This window comes from Mycetomoellerius zeteki, unplaced genomic scaffold, assembly GCF_001594055.1.
Source record: "Mycetomoellerius zeteki isolate Tzet28-1 unplaced genomic scaffold, Tzet1.0 scaffold135, whole genome shotgun sequence".
NCBI lineage: Eukaryota > Metazoa > Arthropoda > Insecta > Hymenoptera > Formicidae > Mycetomoellerius > Mycetomoellerius zeteki.
The window spans coordinates 2,146,508-2,168,185 of record NW_017256287.1 but is presented as its reverse complement, the minus strand read 5'-3'; the positions used below and the strand labels follow the sequence as shown (position 1 = coordinate 2,168,185).

At 31.6% G+C, this 21,678-nt stretch overlaps 3 protein-coding genes and 1 pseudogene across 4 annotated transcripts in view; 2 read left to right on the top strand and 2 right to left on the bottom strand.

Annotated features, from left to right (window-relative positions):
• Positions 1-307, top strand: part of LOC108731708 (uncharacterized) — a 1,546-nt pseudogene extending 1,239 nt beyond the window's left edge.
• LOC108731706 (allantoinase, mitochondrial) overlaps positions 1-7,494 on the bottom strand; it is an 8,012-nt gene extending 518 nt beyond the window's left edge. Inside the window, exons 1-11 of one of the 2 annotated variants that reach the window (XM_018462177.1) lie at positions 7,307-7,494; positions 7,077-7,246; positions 6,864-6,978; positions 4,919-5,065; positions 4,791-4,836; positions 4,631-4,727; positions 4,364-4,550; positions 2,590-2,722; positions 2,297-2,469; positions 2,178-2,210; positions 901-1,257 (exon numbers count right to left, since the gene is read on the bottom strand). In XM_018462177.1, the coding sequence (XP_018317679.1) occupies positions 1,105-1,257; positions 2,178-2,210; positions 2,297-2,469; positions 2,590-2,722; positions 4,364-4,550; positions 4,631-4,727; positions 4,791-4,836; positions 4,919-5,065; positions 6,864-6,978; positions 7,077-7,246; positions 7,307-7,462 (1,410 nt within the window). In that variant the 5' untranslated portion in view covers positions 7,463-7,494 and the 3' untranslated portion in view covers positions 901-1,104. Of the gene's footprint in view, positions 1-900; positions 1,258-2,177; positions 2,211-2,296; positions 2,470-2,589; positions 2,723-4,363; positions 4,551-4,630; positions 4,728-4,790; positions 4,837-4,918; positions 5,066-6,863; positions 6,979-7,076; positions 7,247-7,306 lie in introns of those variants that run through there. The other variant, XM_018462178.1, reaches the window with a different exon arrangement.
• Positions 7,495-14,937: 7,443 nt separating this feature from the next.
• On the top strand, positions 14,938-15,553 carry LOC108731644 (odorant receptor 9a-like). Its single transcript, XM_018462057.1, has 3 exons — positions 14,938-14,999; positions 15,296-15,428; positions 15,500-15,553. The coding sequence occupies exons 1-3, from the start codon at positions 14,938-14,940 to the stop codon at positions 15,551-15,553; spliced, it is 249 nt and encodes an 82-aa protein (XP_018317559.1).
• A 1,185-nt stretch (positions 15,554-16,738) lies between these two features.
• LOC108731722 (uncharacterized) overlaps positions 16,739-21,678 on the bottom strand; it is a 21,587-nt gene continuing 16,647 nt past the window's right edge. The window contains 5 exon segments of the mRNA XM_018462206.1: positions 16,739-16,802; positions 16,981-17,128; positions 18,249-20,472; positions 21,232-21,383; positions 21,570-21,678. The exon segment at positions 21,570-21,678 is cut by the window's right edge and continues 22 nt beyond it. Of these exon segments, the coding sequence (XP_018317708.1) occupies positions 16,739-16,802; positions 16,981-17,128; positions 18,249-20,472; positions 21,232-21,383; positions 21,570-21,678 (2,697 nt within the window).

The following is a 21,678-nucleotide window of genomic DNA, read 5'->3' as shown; positions in this document are numbered from 1 at the left end:
GCGTCGTGCGACCTGCTGTGTATATCGATGCCCTATTGACCAATATACGACACAGACAAGATTTGCTGTTACCTGTATTGGCTGAGAAGAGTTTCACTTTTCAACAATAAGAAATAGAAGTAATGGCCGTAACAGCCAAAGCTAGATCTTTAATGCTTAAATAATTCAATCTGAATTACTATATATACTATATATGTACTTGCATATATATCATTTGTAGTCATTCGAACTGTGCATTTTAGGGAAAAATGTTTCAGACAAAAATTTTGGGACTTCGAGGGGAACATAAGATGGTGCCATTGGTTTGGGTGGCACCATCTTATGTCCCCCTCGAAGTCCCAAACTTTTGTCTGAAACATTTTTCCCTAAAATTCACTGTTCAAGAGATATTTGAGGTGATCGATTAAAATGGGACACCCTATATAATAACAAAAATGATGAGAAAACATTTTCAAAGAAAATTTTTGTTTTTAAAGCAGGAAATCTATTTTAAAATAAAGAATTTTTGTTTTATATAGTAGAAAAGAGACGCTATTTTTTAAAACTTTTTTTGTTAATAACTTTTTAACAAATGGCGACCGCCGGCGGCCTGTTAGAGGTTATTCAGGGTCATGACCTTGATAACATATGTCAAGGTCATCGACGAAATTTAACCTTTTCGCAATAATTACCGAAAAAAATTCCACGATACGTCCATGAAAATAACAATTGGAAATAGAACTGGAGCATGAAAAAACATTTCTGAATATAAAAATCACATTAAAAAAATTAATTTTGTAACTAATTGTTACAAACAAATTATTAAATATTAGCTGTAAATAAAAACTGATTACGCTAACTGATTCTTTGGAAAAATTGCTAAACCAAATCATCGTAGATTGACATAACTAGTTTCCCTCTACTGTTAATATTTAAATAATTTGTTTATAAGAATTAGTTGCAAAATTGATTTTTGTAATATACTTTTCGTGTCAGAAATGGTTTTTATACTTCGATTCTATTTCCATTTGTTCCTCTTTTACTAATTTTGCAATGGATTAAACCCTTAATAAATTAAAAACAAAAAATCCATAAAGATTCGTGAGCGATGAAATGAAATGAAGTTTATTGGGTTTCTATCGTTTGCAAAATATTTGCATTTAGCAGTAATTTCCCTAAAGGTTTATCGCAAATCTTTCCTTCCTTAAAAACAAATCGTCCCCTAAGGACAGTTGCGATTACTTTTCCAAATAGAATCTTTCCTTGATACGGTGTCAGCTGTAAAAGTAAACATTTTCGGAGACTTGGTGAGATCTTGCGTGAGAATTGTTTCCTATTTTAATCAGTATAACACCAGAGAGAAACCTGAGAGTAGACATCCCGGTCTTTTTCGTGTACCAATCCTGATCGTAGAGTAATGTCCACGTCTTGTGGTTCTTTTTCGTACTATTACGTGGATTAGACAAAGACGAATAATCAACTTTTTGTTTCGTTCTCGTCTACCCAATAAAAAATTTTTTATGTATGAATATATATAAATATGTATAAACATACATAAATATATATAAATTCATAAACATATATAATTATGTATGAGATATGTCCATACATGTTTATATATCCTTCTTTAGTTTGTAAAATTACTTTTTAGTGTACTAAAAATAATAATAATGAGGAAACATAAAAAATAATTAAAAGAAAAATTTTCGCGTTGTTTGTTTTAGAAAAATGTAAAAGAATTGCTCATATATAGTTACATGTAAAATTATACATAGTTATGTATGAGCAATTTTTTTACATTTTTTCAAACTTGATTTTTTCTAAAACAAACAATGCGAAAATAGTCTCATTAACTACTTTTGATATTTTCTCAATATTATTAATATTATTTTTAGTACACTAAAAAGTAATTTTACAAAAGAAAAAAGGATGTATGGACATATTTCATGTATAATTATTTATGATTATGAATATTTATGCGTGTTTATACATGTTATTGTATACATATATGTATACATATAATGTATACATATGTTTATACATATTAATGTATAAAAAATTTTTTACTGTGTACCCACGTAATAGCATGGAAAAGAACCACAAAAACATGGACATTACTCTACAAGGTTTAGTACACGAAAAAGGCCGGGATATCCACTCTCAGATTTTTCTCTAATATAACTTATGTATTTACTTACTTTGTTTTTGTGATAAATGTCGTCTGCCTCGATCTGCGAACATACAATAATTTTTTGATGATACTCACGCAGTGCTCTGTATTTTTCGAAATTATAAGACAACGTACAATAGAACTGACCTTAATAGATTTCTCTGGATCCCAAATAACAAAATCTGCGTCCTTTCCAACTGATAAATCACCTTTACGGTCTTCGAGACCGCACAACTTTGCAGGCTGATTGCTTAATAGCTTTGAAATATCAGAAAATGATATGTCTCTCAATCTCGCGGCTGTCCATATCAACGGTAATCCTATTTATATTTTTGAAAACTTTCTTATTTATTTTTTGTCCTTCCCTCTCCCTCTTTCCTTCCTATAATATTTTTATTTTATGCTTTCTACTTTCTAATAAATTTTATATAAATATATACCGAATTGCAATGAGGAGATTCCACCCCAAGCAGTCAAAAAATTTCCGAAAGTTTTCAATTCTGGCACACAGGGAGAATGATCCGAAACAATCATATCTAACGTCTCATTTTTAACTCCATACCACAATTGTTCCTATAAACATTTGTACAAAATTGAAAATTGATTTATCATGAATCATTTTATGGAATAAGTTTAATGCCTAAATTCTAAGTAGAATCGTAAGGCTCGTAACATATTCCTGTAAAAGACTTGTAAGAATTTTTAAATACTTATATCTTTATATATACAATATTTTTGCAGACAGCTTCTTACTAGCCATAAAATTTACAGTAAATATTTACGAATAATCATATGTCTTACGATATATACGCATAAAATTAAAATACTAGTCATAAGTTCTTATATAAAAATTTTACGAGAACACGTTACGAATCTTATGATTCTGCTTAGAATTGACCTATTAATCTGATATTAAATATAGAAATCATTCTTGAAAACTTAAAAATTTATTCAATTAAAATATTTCTGCATGTTATATATCGATAGATACGTGACAAATTTTTTCAAATAGGTACTGTTTTGAAACATCTGCTCATCGAAGATATAGACGTAATGATTACAATTGTGTGTGTGAAATTGTTAAGATAGTACTAGCATAAAATGATTTTCTTACGAATGTGCTAAAATTTGACATACAAGTAAGTTGAAATGTTCTCTATGTTTGTGTGTAATTAGAAACATATTGACCGTCTAGTTTCTGAGATAATTACAATCCAAGTATGCAGTTTTAACATGTGAAGCATAACTCAAAATAACGTCAGATTTTTAATTATAGTATCCATACCATTCTTATAATTGTTACAAAAAACGAGCACACTACGAAGGAACATGAACGATATTGTAAAAAAAGGTTATAATTTTTTACCATTTAGTTAGGAAAATAGAGCTGTGAAAAGAACGCAATGTTTCGATTTTCTTTGGCATATGGTGGCAATTGAAGAGAATAGAGGGTACGGCCAGCCGAACATCTGACAGCACCGGCGTTTGTCTGCGTCTATCTGTATTCATTTTCTTTCCGCGTGTGCGTGCGGTCTTGGACAGGACAATCGAAAGTTTTCTCTCTCTGGCTGGAGTGAGGTATCGCCATCGAGCGCCACGACGGGACTAAACTTTTGGACGATATTGTCGCGCTAGTACTACCTTAAGAGGATACTGGAGTGACCAAATTATCACATTACGGTTGTATAAAAATCTTTGAATTGACTGAATGGAATAAAAAATCCTTTTACAGGATTAAAGTAGACGCAAAATTAGGAGGTGGTGCAGTGAATTTTATACTAAAATCGAAAGAATGTTAAAAAATTTTTTTCGATTTTAGTACAAGATCCACTGCACCACCTAATTTTGCGTCTACTTTAATCCTGTAAAAGGTTTTTTTATTCTGTTCAATCAATTCGAAGGTTTTTATACGACTGTAATGTCATAATTTTGTCACTCCAGCATCCCCTTAAGTCGCGTCCAGACTATCGAGCCGAAACGCGAGCCGAACCTCGAGCAGAGCCTCGAGCCGAGCCGTTCATTGTATGAGCGTATATTTAATTATATAAAACAGATAATTAAAATCACAATATGGATCACTCGTGAAATTTGGTTTAAAGCTCGACTTGATTTCGATTCAAAGTTCAGCTCGGGGTTCGGCTCGCGTTACGGCTCGATAGTCTGGACGCAGCTTTAAACAAGAAAAATGGATATTAGGTAAAAAAATTTATTTACTCGATTACTATTTTTCCTGATCGGCGGGCAACATTTGAATTCAGTAAGACATGCTGGAACCTCTTCCGCGGCTAATACCAGGTAGTGATAACACGTTTCCACGGTTAAAGGTGCCCCGCGAGTTTTGGCATCCTTTATCAATGCCAAACATTCCGCGCTTGACAAATGCACTATGTGGCATCGAAAGCTTGAGAATTTTATTTAAACATTATTTTTATACAGAGCACCAAAACATAAAAATCAAATCTCTCTTTCTCTTTGACTTACTTATATTTTATGCACCAATCACAAATTAATTTTACAGCATCAAGTTCCATGACATCAGGTCGAGTACGCAAGAAAGTGTCATACAACTCTGGATCGTCTAAAAATATATAACACTAAAAAATTGATTCCGTAAAAACTTGATAATGTTACTCGTACGTACCTTTTAATAAATTCATTTTCTCATCTCGCTCGAATTCTGCGTGAAACTGCAAATACATTTGCGATTATTCGTCGCGAATAGATTTATAATAACGAGAATGTAAATGCAATACGTGATGCAATAGATACCGCCAGCACAGTCTTTGTAGATAGTAATTCCAAAATAGTTTTCTTCACATCGTCCTCAGAGACATGTGGAAATTCATCGACTCCGCTCGGGCATAAGAAACACTTAAAACCGACTATACCTGCGTCTATTAACGATCGCAACTCGTGCTAAAAATTGCAAAAGAAAAGAGGGAGATCAATCACATAAGAATATCGCTCAGAACACTTCTTTTTTACAGTTTTATTATTCTCATATAGTTCTCTCTCTCTCAATTACTACCTGTCCATTCAATATATACTTCGATACGTTATGCAGTATTGTTAGTATACGTAAATGAAGCTGTACGTATATTTCTGAAATGCTATTTTTCAGACAATGAGTAGTGATCCAAGAAAGTAATTTTCATAGAACAAGTGTCTTTTTATTCTTTACAAGTATCTTTACATTGACATCGCAAGTAACTGATACACACATGCCAATTCATTTTTAACAATGTGATTTCTGCAATTTTAAACTTGTCTTCAACTTGCATTGTCGGCATTTCGGGGTTATCAAAATGGATTATCGTTCACTTAATATTCCACACCCACACAGCACACAATATTTATAAAATATTTACAAAATATTTATAAGATTTATTTTAAATATTTTGTAAATATATTTTTGTGGTTTTTTAGGTTACACAGGTTATATACATTTATTATAAGTATAATATTATGAAATATTTATTGTAAAAATGTTATAGTAAATGCTATGAAAATACTTTATGAGACATTATAATCCAAGTAAAAAATACTCATTAGAAATATTTATTTATATTTAGCATAAATATTACATAAAATGTTTGGTCTATATTTTAATAATATTTCGAATAAAGCTTTAAAATATGTATGAAATATCTATATAACATTTCAAAACATGATATTAATAAATATTTATCATAAATATTCTGTGCTGTCTGGGTATTATATTCCTTTACTCATAATCTCTTCAATCTTCCAATGAATCTCTTATAAAACCGAGGTATACATGACACTGAGAGTTGGAATTGAACCCAGAACCCGTCGACTATGAATCAATCACTCTCACATGTTATTCCGTAATTTTATATCAATATTTGTGACGATAACAACTAATCAATAAAATAACAAAACGGAGTACCAAGTGTTCGTTCTCATTCTCATAAATTGGATGCTAATGCTTAACATTTCAGTGTGAATTTATACACACATATCCAAATCTACTATGCGTTGCAATCATTCTCAGTCTTTAAACGGAATCTTAAACCGAACTGGAATAGTAATATCACGAATTAAATTACTAAGCAATTTAATAATACTGATGCTAATAAGCATAAGTAAAAAGCTATAAATAATTTAATGCTAATAAACATCCTAAAAAGCTGTAAATAATTTATTGTGAAAAATATTATCTTAGCCAGCATTCGAACCAGGACCTTCCTACATTCCGTGACGGATGTCTTAACCATTTCGATCACTGAAGTTGTGATATTTTATTACAATAACTAGTATGTGATTAAGATTGTTTAAAGACTGAAAATAATTTCGGCGCGCAGAACTGCATATGTAGCTCAAACCGATAAGACCTTTTCGTTACCCATTGTAAATTATTTTCGTTATCAATGTTGATTTATGTCGCGATAAATAAGTACGAGATTTCGTTAATTTATATGCAATTTATGAAAAATGAATTATATGTTTTTGTATTCGATTTAAAGTTGTGCGAACAGGTATGTCTTATAATCTATGTCTTGTAACCTTACGATATAAATGTCTTATATGTTTTACAACATTTCTGTCGGTTAAAGATTAATTTATTCGAATTTTCAGTCAAAGAAAACTTTAGATCAACTTTAGGACCGTTATTCTTTGAAGATAATTTTATACATGTTCATATGTATTTCGCATGCATAAATATATTTATCTAAAAATTTACAAGACGTACCTGATTTCCTGGTATCACACCGCCCCAAAATGCAACGTCTACAAATGTTTTCGCATACGCTTCCTTTGCTTTAACTTTGAGATTATCCAAAGTGGTAGTAGGTGGAATAGAATTTCTATAACATGAAATAGATTGATATATGAGATAGATATATTGATGTGTCTGAAAGTAATTTTGTTCGGACAATCGTTATAAGAAAATATAAATTGTTACAAAGGCATATCCGCAATTGTAGTGACACCGCCAACCGCGGCCGCTTGTGTAGCGGTGTGAAATCCTTCCCATTCGGTTCTTCCGGGTTCATTTACGTGCACGTGAGAGTCTACTATTCCAGGCATTAGCACTAATGAACCGCAATCATTAAACACAATGCCGGGATATTTCTGAAATGCATGTCGATTCGCATTTCGTCCCCTGTTTCAAATAATTTATACGGGGCTTACCTGCGATAAATATCGTACAACATCTTCACTAGTGTCGTACAATATTTCCTGTATTTTTTCATCTATTACAACCAATATAGCCGGTTGAATGCTATTTATGAAGACTGTTTTTTGAGATATAAAAGCGCAAATTCGGGAATCTTCTTGAAATCGCATATTTTAACGTGCACTGTCAAGTACCATTAAGTAGTAACTGTGAGTGCAATGCGTAATTCGTATCTATAAATACATACTTGTAGCAGTGCCGCCGCTGACGTACAAGGCGCCTCTGTGCAAAGGGAATTTTACTGCCCCTTTAATATTTTTATTTGTCAATCTCTTAAATAAGAGATATTTTTTTAAACATCTGTTTAAATATCTTTAGAAAAAACGCAATTTTTTTTATTTTTCTAGGATATTTATTATGTTACTTTTTCTCTATTAGGACGGAAATGTGAAAAGTGAAAATTGTTACCTTGCATTGAAGTTAATAGAACAATTTTTCATTTTTCACTTTTTCCGCTTTAGGGAAATTATTACATGATTGGTATTCTGATGCTACAATAGCTTCCAGATAAAAAATTTTTTATACATCAATGTATAAATATGTATAAATATATCTAAACAAGCATAAATATTCATAATTATATATAATTATACATGAAACATGTCCATACATCCTTCTTTCTTTTTTTGTAAAATTACTTTTTAGTACTAAAAATATTAATAATATTGAGAAAATATCAAAAATAGTTAATGGGACTATTTTCGCATTGTTTGTTTTAGAAAAAATCAAATTTGGAAAAATGTAAAAAAATTTACTCATACATAACTAAGTATAATTTTTTACATGTGATTATATATGAGCAATTCTTTTACATTTTTCCAAACTTGATTTTTTCTAAAACAATGTGAAAATTTTCCTTTTAATTATTTTTGATGTTTTTTCAGTATTTTTAGTACACTGAAAAGTAATTTTACAAATGAAAGAAGGATGTATGAACATGTATGGACATATCTGATACATAATTACATATGTTTATGAATATTTATGTATGTTTATATTGTTTATGAATGTTTATACATATTTATATATGTGCATGAAAATTTTTTTACCGGGTTGACATAGCTTTATATATACTAAAAGCATTTTAATAGCATTGGGCAAATAACAAAACAACTATCTGATTCGACCAATGGCTTCACGCTTTGTGATACAGTTTCTCTAAATTGATGTACAGTGCGTATTTCGAAAGAAATTAAATCTCATAGAAACAAGCACACGTAATTAGTATTGGGAATGAAAAATTGATTTTTTAAAACTTAATTTGGCGTCCCCCTTGTTAATACGCCTGTGTGCAATGCACAATTTGCACACCTGCTTGGAACTGCTCTGATTTGTAATTTAGAATAGAGTACCTTATCAAACGGCAAAGTACATAGATTGTTCAAAAATACAATGTCTTATCAAGTGGCAGAGTACATAGAGATATGTATAAAAATATAATGCCATTGACGTGACATTGTATTATAAGCATGTAATAAATGTAATACAATATTATAAATATAAATATTAATATTGGCAAAATATTAATAAATAGATGCTTAATTGTAAAAGAAACATCGTTTCTTCTCAAACTGCACGAGTATTCGAAACTGACTGAATTTTTTTTTGATACTCAGCTTGCACTAAAAAGTATCGAGGAATAAAAGAAATTTGAGTGATATTGGTTTTCATTAATATTATTCTTATATCCTCGACTATTTATCGTGTTACGCGACATCAGCGTACAGGTGTCACTCTGAAGAGATGCACGAAATTATAGTCTACAAATAACCTCTAGTTTTCGAGACACTAATAATGTGATCTGCACTGTGACAATAAAATGACATCCTATAATTTTATAATTCTGCAATCGTTCCAACTCATATCGAAATCGATCGATACAACGGCTTTATACTGCGCTCCCTCGTTTTTGTTAGAGCTCTCAGTAAAAACGAATCATGCTAGTAAATATACTTCGAGAGTATAATGTCAATAGAATATTTTTGTCGTGCTTGGGTCTTTGGCCATTCCAACGTAAGCTCGCGAGACGTTTGTTACCAATATTCTGTTTTATACTTGAAATAAGTTATTTACCATTCGAGGTAATACGGTCATTGTATTTTATTTTCTCAGTTCAATTAGTTCAACTGTCTCTCATGCTAAAACAATATCACTTTTTTTATATAATATGTATCTGACAAATTGTAAAATTAATTTATCCGTAGATATTAACATTATACATTCATAGATACAATGGACAAATAATTTTTGAAAGTCTATATCAAATGGTTGTAACAATGAGTTTTCTTGTAAAGTTTCTGAATCAGTTTTGGAACCGCGACAAGGTAAGTGACCAAAACTGTTTGAATTATATTATAGATATTTATAACACAAATATTTTTACTTTTTTCATTAATATTTAAATAATATTTCTTATATGTACACATACGAGGTATCCAAAAGTTCCAAAATTTGTCTATAAATAAAAGTACACTATAACTTTATATATTCTTATGCATCATCATCACTTTCAAAGTAATTTCTTTGAGAGCGCCCACGTCGATTCCAGCACTTCAGTCATGAATGGAATACCTCCTAAAAATATTTTCTAGCGAGTAAGTTTAGAACTGCCTCGACTTAAATCTTTTCTGAAATAGTAAAATATCTGTCTTTAACTTAATTTTTAACAACTTTTCTTGCGGAAAAGAAAAAAATTATGGGGATAGCTAGAGGGATGTATAGAGAAGATTCAATTGGTATAAACTGCAAAGTAGTGTGAATTTCATAGAGTGTTAAAGTCACTCGTTAAAAAAGATTTTTAAGAGGCATTTTATACGTGATATAAACATTGGGATCAGTATTATAGGAGTACGTTCTTAAGAGAACTTCTTAAGAGAATGATGGTAGTCAATAAAATTCAAGATTAGTATACTTTTATTTGTAAACAAATTTTAATATATCATCTGGATCTTTGGTATGTTTTTTTACAAATAGCTTCGTCGTTTATATGAAATCATGGAAAATCATTGGAATATATTTACAAACGATTTGGAAGTTCGAATTTTGAAAAGTTACTCTCATATGTCGCAGAAATTTACAGTGTCTTACTCGAGTAAGTAGGTTATATTAGAGGAAAAAAAATAGTAACGGATGTCGATTTTAATGCAGAAGAATATTATTGAAAGGATAATGTATATTTCACAAATTTGCAGTATTAATATACATCATGATGTCGATGTTTATAACGATACCGTCATTAGGACCGATGCTTCTCGATATCGTACTACCTCTTAATAGTTCGCGCTCGCGAAATATCGCAATATATAGTGAATATGGAATAGATCAAGATAAATATTTTGTACCGATCTTTTTGTACACGTCTATTATGATCACGGTGGGTATAACCATTATGGTAGCCGTTGATACCATGCATATAGCATGTACCGCGCATGCATGCAGCTTATTTCAACTTATTGGGTAAGTAAAATGTCCACGATATATTTTCACAAAATATTGTGAATTCGTATTCCAGTCAACAGGTTGAAAATGTAATATCAAATGCGCAAATCGGCGATGAAGTCAACCAAATCGGACATTATGCAAATACAGAATATAAAATGTTCGGCGAGGAAATGATATATCAGGAATATATCGTCTGTTTAAAGAAACATCAACTTGCTTTAGAGTAAAGGATTTTTCTTTCTGTGATTTTTCGATAGCGTTATTTACGCCAAAGATGCGATTATATTAAGTACTTAATAAAAGCATAAATCCAATTAAATAAGAGAAATCCTAGTTTTGATCAAAGCGAATCTTAGTGATTAAATTAGAGAGGTTTCGATTCGCAATTCACATCGATAAATTGAAATATCGAAGCATAGCCATGATATTTGATTTTCAATATTTTACATGGAAACTTTGAGTCTCAGATATTATAATAGAAAAATTGTAATAAATAAAAGAGAAATGAAACATATATGATAAAATTGTATATAATATGTAAAATTGAGTAGAAATGTACGCATACGCATTTGCAAAAGTATAATATAGATGATTTTTGGAAATGAGAAATTGATCGTCTGAATTATGATGTTTTTGACCGTTCTTGAGTGGCGTTAGCATATAAAGAGTGCTTTCCATTTAGTGATGCAAGTCAACACAAGTGTATATCTTTGTTACTCATTGTATGCTAAGAAAGATAGAAAAATACAAATGTTCATGTCGACTTGTGCCACCAAATGGAAAGCATCTGTAGTAATGTTGTAGGTTTGTTCGTGTCACATGTTCCAACATACTTCATATTTTTACCATAGCTCCTACTCACTCCAATGAACGTGTTGGAGTGAGTAGGAGCTATCCCAGTGAGAAATGACAATGGAATCGATGTCGAATCGATGTCGATTCGACGTCGAAATCATCGAATCGACGTCAAATTGACAATAATGTGTTTTCATTACAACATATTTATGTTAAAAAAATCTTACGAAAACTCATCAGATGATGATTGAACATTATGTCAATTTATTTTGTACAAGTAAAAATAAAATGTATTTCATATTCATTTTGTATTTCTTCTATATAGAAGAATATGAACATAAAAAACATTTCTACAATTCATAGTCTTTTCTTTCTATCGATTCTTACAATATTATGATCAATATTCGAAAAAAGGAACTAAGTACATTTTTTAAATTCCAAATAACTTTTTAAATATTGATCATAATAGAGAAATATTATAACATATACCTTCTCAAAGACATTATATAAATAAACGTTTAATACTGTTCCCATTTGTGGTATAATAAAAAAGTAACAAGTTATTTTAATTTTTATCAAAATCAAGATTTTATAATTAGGCCTTTATTCCGCCCATTTCCTCAATTATATATGATTATAAATATTTATGCGTGTTTAGGTATGTTTATACATATTTATATATATTCATGTATAAAACATTTTTTTACCGGGAATAAGCTTTTATTTATAAACTATATACGTATATACGTATATATACGTATGTATATGAATATAAATGTGTAAAAAAAGTTATACATTAAAGACGTTATTATTATCTATTATTATATATATTATATGTATATACATATATTATAATATTTTGGATCATGCCCCCCAGGAAAAATTTTACGGATGCCTTTGAATGTAATGATATTCTTTTATAATAGTGAATTCGACAACTTGCACTAGTGCGCACACTGCGCATGCTAAGTATAAACTTTTTCCATGTCACATATTCGATCAATGCTCTCTACCCCAATGCTAAGAAATTTTCGCGCATTCGCGGTTAGATTATACTGTTACCATGCGAGCTTTATGTTATGTATTCGGCGAATAAAAATTGCACTAGGTAACGCTAAAATTATATTCAGTAAAACGAAATGAATTGAATGAGAGTAAACCATTGTACTAAAATTTTTGACAGTACGGTTTGATTTATTTAATTAAAATGGCGGATAAAATTTATATTCCGCAAGAATTGATAAAAACTAGCAGTAGATTTACAGCACAGCACTGTTTTAATACTCACTTTATCTCAATTCAGTGTTATTGTGCTACTTCAGTTTGATGTTGCCTTAAGTTATGCTGCATTGTGATTGATCGCATTTATTCCGAGATCATACTGTACTAGTACTATATCAGGGCAGTACTAACCAGTAGCGCATTAGCCCGGATCCTCATGCGGATATCGACGCTTTGACACTCAGTGCTGATTGGTGAAGAACGTCGAGCTATAGAAGTAAAATTGATCCCTTTCGCCCATTTTTCACCAATCACGCTAGGTGCCAAAGGGTCGGTATTCAGCATGAGGATCTGGGCTTAACCTATGGACTTTTAGAGTTTTAAGCCCTAGGAGTCGAAATGTCAGGACCGCTACAATAAAGAAAAATTAAAAAATTAAATTACTTAAACAAGTGCATCTATAATTTTGCGATTTTTGTAAAATCATTGTATAATTAATAAATAATAACTATTAACAATATAGACGTATACTTGACTCATAAGGCTTCCGCTTTCTTCTAACATGATAAGATTAATGACATAATTTATAAATCATATTTGTTGTATATTTGTAGTACATACACAAGTATAATTCAATAAATCTTGGCTTTGACTGCCTCTGGCCAATTGTCTGCGTACCAATCACACATATAAGTGTATTAAAAATATTATTAATAAACAAAATAATTTTTTTACTGTTTATTCATTAGGGGAAGCGGAAGCATTCGAAGATCACAAATCCCTAATTGGGCGCAAATTTCATTAACGCGACTCTGGTACAGAATCAGTACAGAATACCGAATTCGCTGTACCTAATATTGACCTCTGTTACACGACACGCTTTACACCGAAGTTATAACATCGATGTTATGAAACTGGCCAATCACAGTCATTCTATTCTTCAGAGGAATAGCTATGATTGGCCAGTTTCAAAACATCAATGTTATAACTTCGGCGTAAAGTGTGCCGTGTAACAGAGGTCATTGATAGTAATACAAATTCGCTATAGTATTGAATCTATTTCTAATCAATACATTGATGTAATGGCACTTGGTATTTTGATTCGAGGTATCAATAGTTTGTGCTCCTCCGCACATCCCTAGCTTAAATACTTCAGTGTGAATTTATGTACACATATCTAATTCTGCAAACCGCGTACCGAAATCTTTTTTAGTCTTGAAACGCAATCATGAACAGAATTAGAGAGTAGGTATAATATTATACATAGTAATATCACGTATTAAATTGACAAATATATAATTTAATATTATTTATAATTTAATACTATTGATGCTAATAATAGCATCTTATGAGAATATTAATAATTTGATGTTAATAAAAAACTCAAAAACTTACCAATAATTTAATTATTGCGATTGCGAAAGTATTACTTCAGTTGGGATTCGAACCAGAATCTCCTATTTCTAGTTCTGTTTATCTAGTTCTGATTACGTTTCAAAACTGAAAAAGATTTCAGCGTGCAATTTGCAGAATTCGAATACGTATATATACACCGAAATATTTAAGTATTAAGATCCATCTGGATCGAAACAAGGATTTCTCTTACCTGATTAGATTTATTCTCATCGATCCAATTTTGTTTTATCCCAGCAAACAAGCTGATGTTACTTATCGTCATTTTGATGTCATTTTAACATTCAAAATATCATTTTTTCAAAATCATATAGTTAAAATGACGATAAAAAACGTCAGCTTGTTTGCTGGGATAATTGTTAATAAAAGCATATAATTAATTAATTAAACTCATCGTTATTATAGATATGTCGATATATTGAACGATACGTACAAGATTGTCGGAATTAGCTTTTTATTGTTCATCGCTGCAGTTTTTAGTTTACTTGGAGTTCGAGTAAGTATCGTTCTCCAATAATCGACTTTCCAATAATTGACATCGATATATTAAATTTAAAAACTTATGATTTCGTAAATTTCGTGCAAATATGATTATATTTCAGATAGCGCATGAATATATAATATCTTTGATGTATTATAGATTGTCTATGTGTTAGACCAACTAGAAGAACTGATTAGATTTATGTTTATAATAGTGGGGTCGTTATTACAATTGATGATCACGTGTTATTCCGGCCAGAAATTAATGGATGAAAGTCAGGATATATTTCATCGAGCGTAATAATTATTTTACATTTTCTCAAATATCTGTTATTTCAAATATCTATATTCAAAATCTACATTAATTTTAAATTATTTTATGAATGTAATTCAAATTATTATTTAATAATAATATAAATGAAGTATATTATGCAAAGTGCAAGTACATATAAAATTTTGGATATATTATAAAAAGTATTACATGAGATTTTATTTGAGTTGATTTTTCAATTTATGATACTTTCTAGAATTTACGTGACACATGTTGATAAAAATTTAAATAAAAATTAATTTTCAAAAATATATGCTTTCAGATACGCAGCAGAATGGTACAAATTTTCACCAAGACTAAAATCACTGCTAATCATAACTCTTTACAGAAGTATTGTGCCGTGTAAACTGACAGCAGGTAATTTGTTTCCATTGTCAATGGCAGTCTTCATTTCAGTAAGTACGAGACAATCTAGAAAAATAATTTATAGTATGTAGAAAATGATTCACATTCTAAATGTTTTAAGGTGGTACGAACGGGTGTATCTTACTTCACAGCATTCTTATCGTTTAAAAATTAATTAGTTTTGAAATATAAATGCTTAATTAATTCTTTACTGATACGTCTTCGATTCAACCAACTGTAGATAAAAATTCCAAGATTCGCATATTATATAATACTTTATAAGATGATAAGTATAAAGTATTTAATTGAAAGAAGAAAGTTTGCCAAGTACCTATATTTTTATTTAACAGAATCACATTTATTATTAAATATACAACTCATATAATATCAGCTGATACGACTACAATCATTATCACAGCATTTTGCAGGTAGACATTCGTAATGTCAGTCTCTTAACGAAATAACTTAACGAAAATTACTAATTATTGTAGTAACATTACGCAGTTGATGACTTTCGTGCTTTCGGACGCAATTAACTAGCTTTTGATGTTCGTGTAGATTGATTTACACAAGAATATATTTTTAAATAAAAACATTTGTTAAATCCCACGATGCTATTAAGTTAAACCATATTCCAAGCTGTTAGCGTACCATATCTAACAGGACATGGCTATAAAGCTGCACAATATCGTTATTGTTAACTAATTCTCTACTTTTTTACTTAACATTTCTTTAACGTTAAAGTATAACGTTCATATCTAAATAGATATATTCTGAATAAGAAATGCAAATATTTTAATAGCAATATAATTTAATAATTATTCTGCAAAGTTTAACTTTATTCGTCTCATTTTTCTGAAATAGGATAGATTAATTAAATATAAAAGAAATACATGAAAACAAAAATAAATACGGACTACTGTTATCTCTGAGATCTTGTTTAGAAAGTTAAGTTTAATATTATATATATATATATATTATATAATGCGAAATGTTTTTATTTATAAAAAAGGTCTATTAGAAAAAAAATGTTACTAATTTATCCATTAGAAAATAATTGATTGATATCACATTAGAGTTCAGTTATGATATACCTCTCTGCGTAAACATTATCGAAAGCACGATAGATACTAACCGAACGAAATACAAGAAATGTTTAGAATGTAAAATATCGATAGCTCAATTTTTTAATGTAAATTTGTTAATATTTAGATGTATATTTTTAATTTAATAAACTCAGAAAGTTTAGGAAATTGTATCTATTATAATAGAAAATTTTGTAACTTCTGATAATTCATTATGTTTTTAAAAGCGAAATTAATAATATAATTAAGGACCAAACATAATTTAGACAATAATTTCATTCGTCAGTGGACTTCGTTAATTTATCGAGGCAATCGTACGACTTTGCTTGAGTGACATATCTGTAACATAGAAAAATTTTCGTTAATGATATTTCATGTCATCATTAATTAACGGCGCTGAAAGCAGAAAGCAAAGATTATAAATAATATTGTCAGTAATTGTTAATAGAGCAAAGCAAAAACTAACCATGTTAATAACTAAATATTAATCTAAACCGCATGGTTTGCGTGACACAACCGTTTATGCGTTGGATCTCTTCGAGCGACATGAAGTATCAAGTTTCCGGCTTTGGCGCTTTTGAACATCTGTAATGCCTTGGCGTGCGTCAGCCCATCCAACGAGGAGCCATTGATCGCTAAAATTTCGTCTCCCACTCTCAGAGTACCTTGAACATTACAGGTAAACCTAACACTGCAAATTTTCTCTCGTATTATGGGTCATCAAAAAAGATATGACGTATTTTCTTTATGTATTTTTATTTACTCAGTAATCAAAAATGGATTAAAAGAGATTAAAATTTTTATGCGTATTTTAAGCCCATTAAATTCAATTAAGTAAAAAAAGAACTTTTTTTAGTCTTATTCTCTTTTTACCTTATTCTTTCTTTAGTCTTATCTATTTAGTTCTCATTAAGGAGTTTTTGCAATACCGTTTTTCCAGATACAGTGAACTCTAAGATCAAGTTATCTTCTTCTTAACAACTTATTAAGAAAAGGATAACGTGACTTTAGCGTTCACTGTATCTGAATCCATGTTAATGAAAAAACTTCCTATTATTTTAGTTATCATTATTCTGTTTTATTGAATCCAATTGAATAAAAAAAGAACTTTTTTTTATTCAACTATAGAAATCAATACCTTAAACAGTCTAGCTAGATCTTAAATGCTTGTATGATTCTGTATAAATTTATATACTACATATATAGTCCTTTAAAACGCGCGCCGAAATGATTTTTCGGTTTTAAAACGCTAACTCTATTAAATTACCGCAAATTATTGCTAATCAATTTTACTCGTAATATTACTGCGGTAGTTTAGTAGAGTTATTGTTTCAAGAAACCGAAAAATCATTTCGGCGCACGTTTCGAAGGACTTATACATACGTAGTATATAAATTCACAGAGAATCATGCAAGCATTTAAAATCTAGTTACACCGTTTAAAGCATTGATTTTTATAGGTTTTTTTTTATTCAATTGGATTCAACTGGATTCAATTAGATCGAAAACTATCTCTTATTCAGAATTTTGAACTGAGCAGTATACACAATGTGACAGAGAAAGTTAATATTATTTTTACATTGAAAGGCACATAAATGTGCATCATGCAATTCCTATAAAAAAAATAAAATTGCATTCGGATTGAAAAGGATTTAGTTTAACAAATATGTATTTCTGAAAATCTGGATCTGTTTCAAGCCATTTCAATTCATTCTTGGTTACTGAGTATGTATTAATTTCATATTCTAAAATAAATCGCTCTAATGTTTCGCAAGAAATACGATACCTTCTTCTGCAGCTTGTCCACCAGGCATAATATCCTTCACAAAGATACCCATGCGTCCTTTATTACTATCAACGCCACCAACAATGGAGAAGCCCAATTTCTTCGGCGCTCCTTTTTCCAATATGATCGTTAACAGATCAATGGATAAACTGGATCCTCGTCGAACAGTAGACGCTTCAGCGCTTCGTTTCCTCATGACTTGGAACTTCTTCATACCTGTCATCTTTTGGAGATTAACAGTCGCGTCGTCAACAGCGCGGGGAATTCTAGCGTTCGTTGAAGATCCATCATCGTTAGAAGAAACTGACGATTCAGTTCTTTTGCTCTTCAAAATCCACGCGTCAGGATCGCTTCGCGTTCGCGTCAAGGCGTTGCCCCACGTGTCGCCGATTTCTTCACCGTAGGCCGAATTCGGTTCTCTCGCGATTTGCAGCTCAACAATGCCAACGCAACTCCGCAAAGCGTTTCGCGCTTCCGCCATCGACATACCGCGTATCCTACGTCCGCAGACTCGGACGATTTCATCGCCGATGCGGAATTGCTTCGATTTAGCGGCTTCGCCATTGGGATCCATTTTGGCAATCACGTAGAATGGTCTAGCCGCCTCGCATCGTTCGACCGAAATACCAAGACCCGCTGTGTGGTTCACTGTCAGTTTCATCGTTTTTAATTCACGTCGTATTAGGATTTTGTTAGCGGCAGTGACAGGTTTAGTAACGGAAGTGATAGGAACTGACGACGTATAGATTGTCGTTTTCTTCGCCATGTTCCTCGTTACGTCCAATGTATCGAGTTCTAGAGTGGAACGCGATCTCTTTGGGCTGTAATATCGTAAAGGATTAGTCATCGCATCAGTTAAGGAATGGAGTTTATTAGCCGGAGGGCTATCTTTGCACGGAGACGCAGCATGCTCTAAGAGGTGTAATACACTTGGACTTGAACATTTCCTATTTTTGGACTTCTTGTCTTTCAATAAATTCTGAAATTTAGCCATCTGAGATACGTTAATATGATTTTTTGGCGTTACACAAAGTTTTCTCTCATTGGAATTGGCTTTCATTTTAGCATCATCGATACCATACGCATCAGCATCGTTACATTGCAGTGTAACGTCAAGATCGTTACGGTATGCCACCTGGAGTTTTGTTAAATTTTCGTCGATCAAAGCAGAAGTCGCAGATGCTGCTTTCATTAGATTCTTGCAAGATTTTGGCAAGAGATCTGGTTCCGTTTTAGAATAAATTCTCGTTAAATCCGGCTGATCTAGAAAATCGGCAAAAGCATCTTTATCGCAGCTGTCCGTGTCGTTATCCTCTTCCGACATTAACGTAGTGGATTGGATTGTGGTTGAATCATTGAAGGAAGGATTGTTTGCCGCGGCGTCGATAGCATCAGCGACGTTGACCTTTTCAATCTTCGAGGTGCATGTTTCTGACGAACGTTCGGTTACTGTATCTGTGTTTTTTTTCCTCGAGATATCACTGATTGGCGATAAGTCAATGCCGCGATAATCGTACGACGTTATTGAAAAACTACGCGGCTTTAATAAGGAAGGCATCGCCGATTTTTCACTGTCCGGTGAGTCCGCGCCGGTTCGCGTACTATCCGAATCGTAACCACTTTCATCACAACCTATGCGCAGGTTGCTCAGTAAATCTTCCAAACCAGTCAACGAGCCGGAAGATAATCCCTGGGAATAGAAATTTCCTTTAACTTCGTTGACACCAATGTTATTGATAGATTGGTGATCATGCGTTCGCGTCGGAATCCTACGTTTTATTTCTCCCGAAGATTTCGGATTCACGCTCGTACCAACGTTCTTCAATGTTTCTCGTGTGAATGTGTCATCCTGACGTGTTTTCAAGCTCTCATGATTTTTGAGTATATAATCTAAGACCCGCTGTTGCTCTTGCAGATCTTGTATGCTGCGACTCAGCTGTAATTTCTTTTGGCGGAGAAACATTTCTCGATCGATTTCAGCGAATTCGCGATTGTTGAAATTCTCTGGACAAATTCTTCGAAACGGAAGCTTCCTGATCGCTCCTTCGCTGAGAGTTTTCTCCATCGAGCAATGGCTAACATTGATAACAGCATCCTCCTCTTGTATCGTCGCGCTTCTCGTAGAACTTTTGCCGTTAACAGAATGATCGCAGTTGGTCCTAAAGAGATTTCTTAAAGATTCTACTCTGGGAATTCTTTTTGGCCTTGGGAGTTCGCTATTCCCCTAAAAATATTGATTATTCGAAATAATATCTTTCGAAAATTTTATTTCATACGTCGTACAAAGGAAGGTTAGAAGTGGAAACGCGCTTTTAAAATTCGATTTGTTGCCAAAGGTAGTATTTCATATCCATAAAGTAAACTCGAGTAAGATGGCCATAAGGAAAAGATGGCCACAGACTTTTAAAATGACTAAAAAATATTCTATTCAGCAATTATTAAAGAATAATTACAGCCTACGGTCATCTTTTCCGTATAGACATAATACCCGAATTTACTCTTACGATTAAAAATCCCAAATCCTTCTGGCATCTCTTTAGTTTTTTTTTTAAATTAACAATAAATATAAAAATTCAATTGATTCTGAAACATTTGTGATACTTAACTATTTTTCTCTTTCTCTCAAAATTTATCATCCTGCCCAATGATTAATTCAAATAACTTCTAAATTTTTATATTTATATTGTTAAAAAATTAACTAAAGGTATTTGAAGCTAAGGTTTGGAATTCTTAAGATGGGTACTACTTTTTGCAATAAACAGTGTCCAAAAGCGCGTTTTCATTGGTCCTCTTCTTATTAACTGGGAAAAAATGTTTCATATAATTATATACAATTATATAAAATTATATAAAATTATATATAATTACATAAAAAATGGACATATTTTATATATAATTATATATAAAATATGTCCATATATATAACATTTTTTCACGGGTAGTTGAAACTAATCAGCGTAATGCATTAAGTTACGCTTATTACGTTTTCATTCTCGTTCGAGATTTCATCGTAGCCGCTTTTCCGATGTGGACTCCATCGTCGTCGTCGTCGCGGTACCGAAAGCAACTCGGAGCTGTCCGACCTCTTCATTTGATCCCATCGTCGACCCATCTTTCGTCCCCACGTTGAGATTCCTTTCGGGACGGGGCCAAAGCGAGAGCAAAGGTGTAATCGATTTTAAGATGTCAATCAAAATTAACCTTAACTTTGTTATTGTATATTACAGATAAGCGAAGGAATACAAATATGGATGCTGCGCGAAGTGTATGTGCACGTTGCTGTGATGTTATATTATGATATACCTTATTATATATTCCTACCTTTACGAGTCAGAATAGAGGAATCCGTCGATTCTTTTTGCGTGTCGGTATCTTCTTTGATTGGAAGAATATCGTTCAATTTGTCGTCTCTCTTCGATTTCTCTTCCGA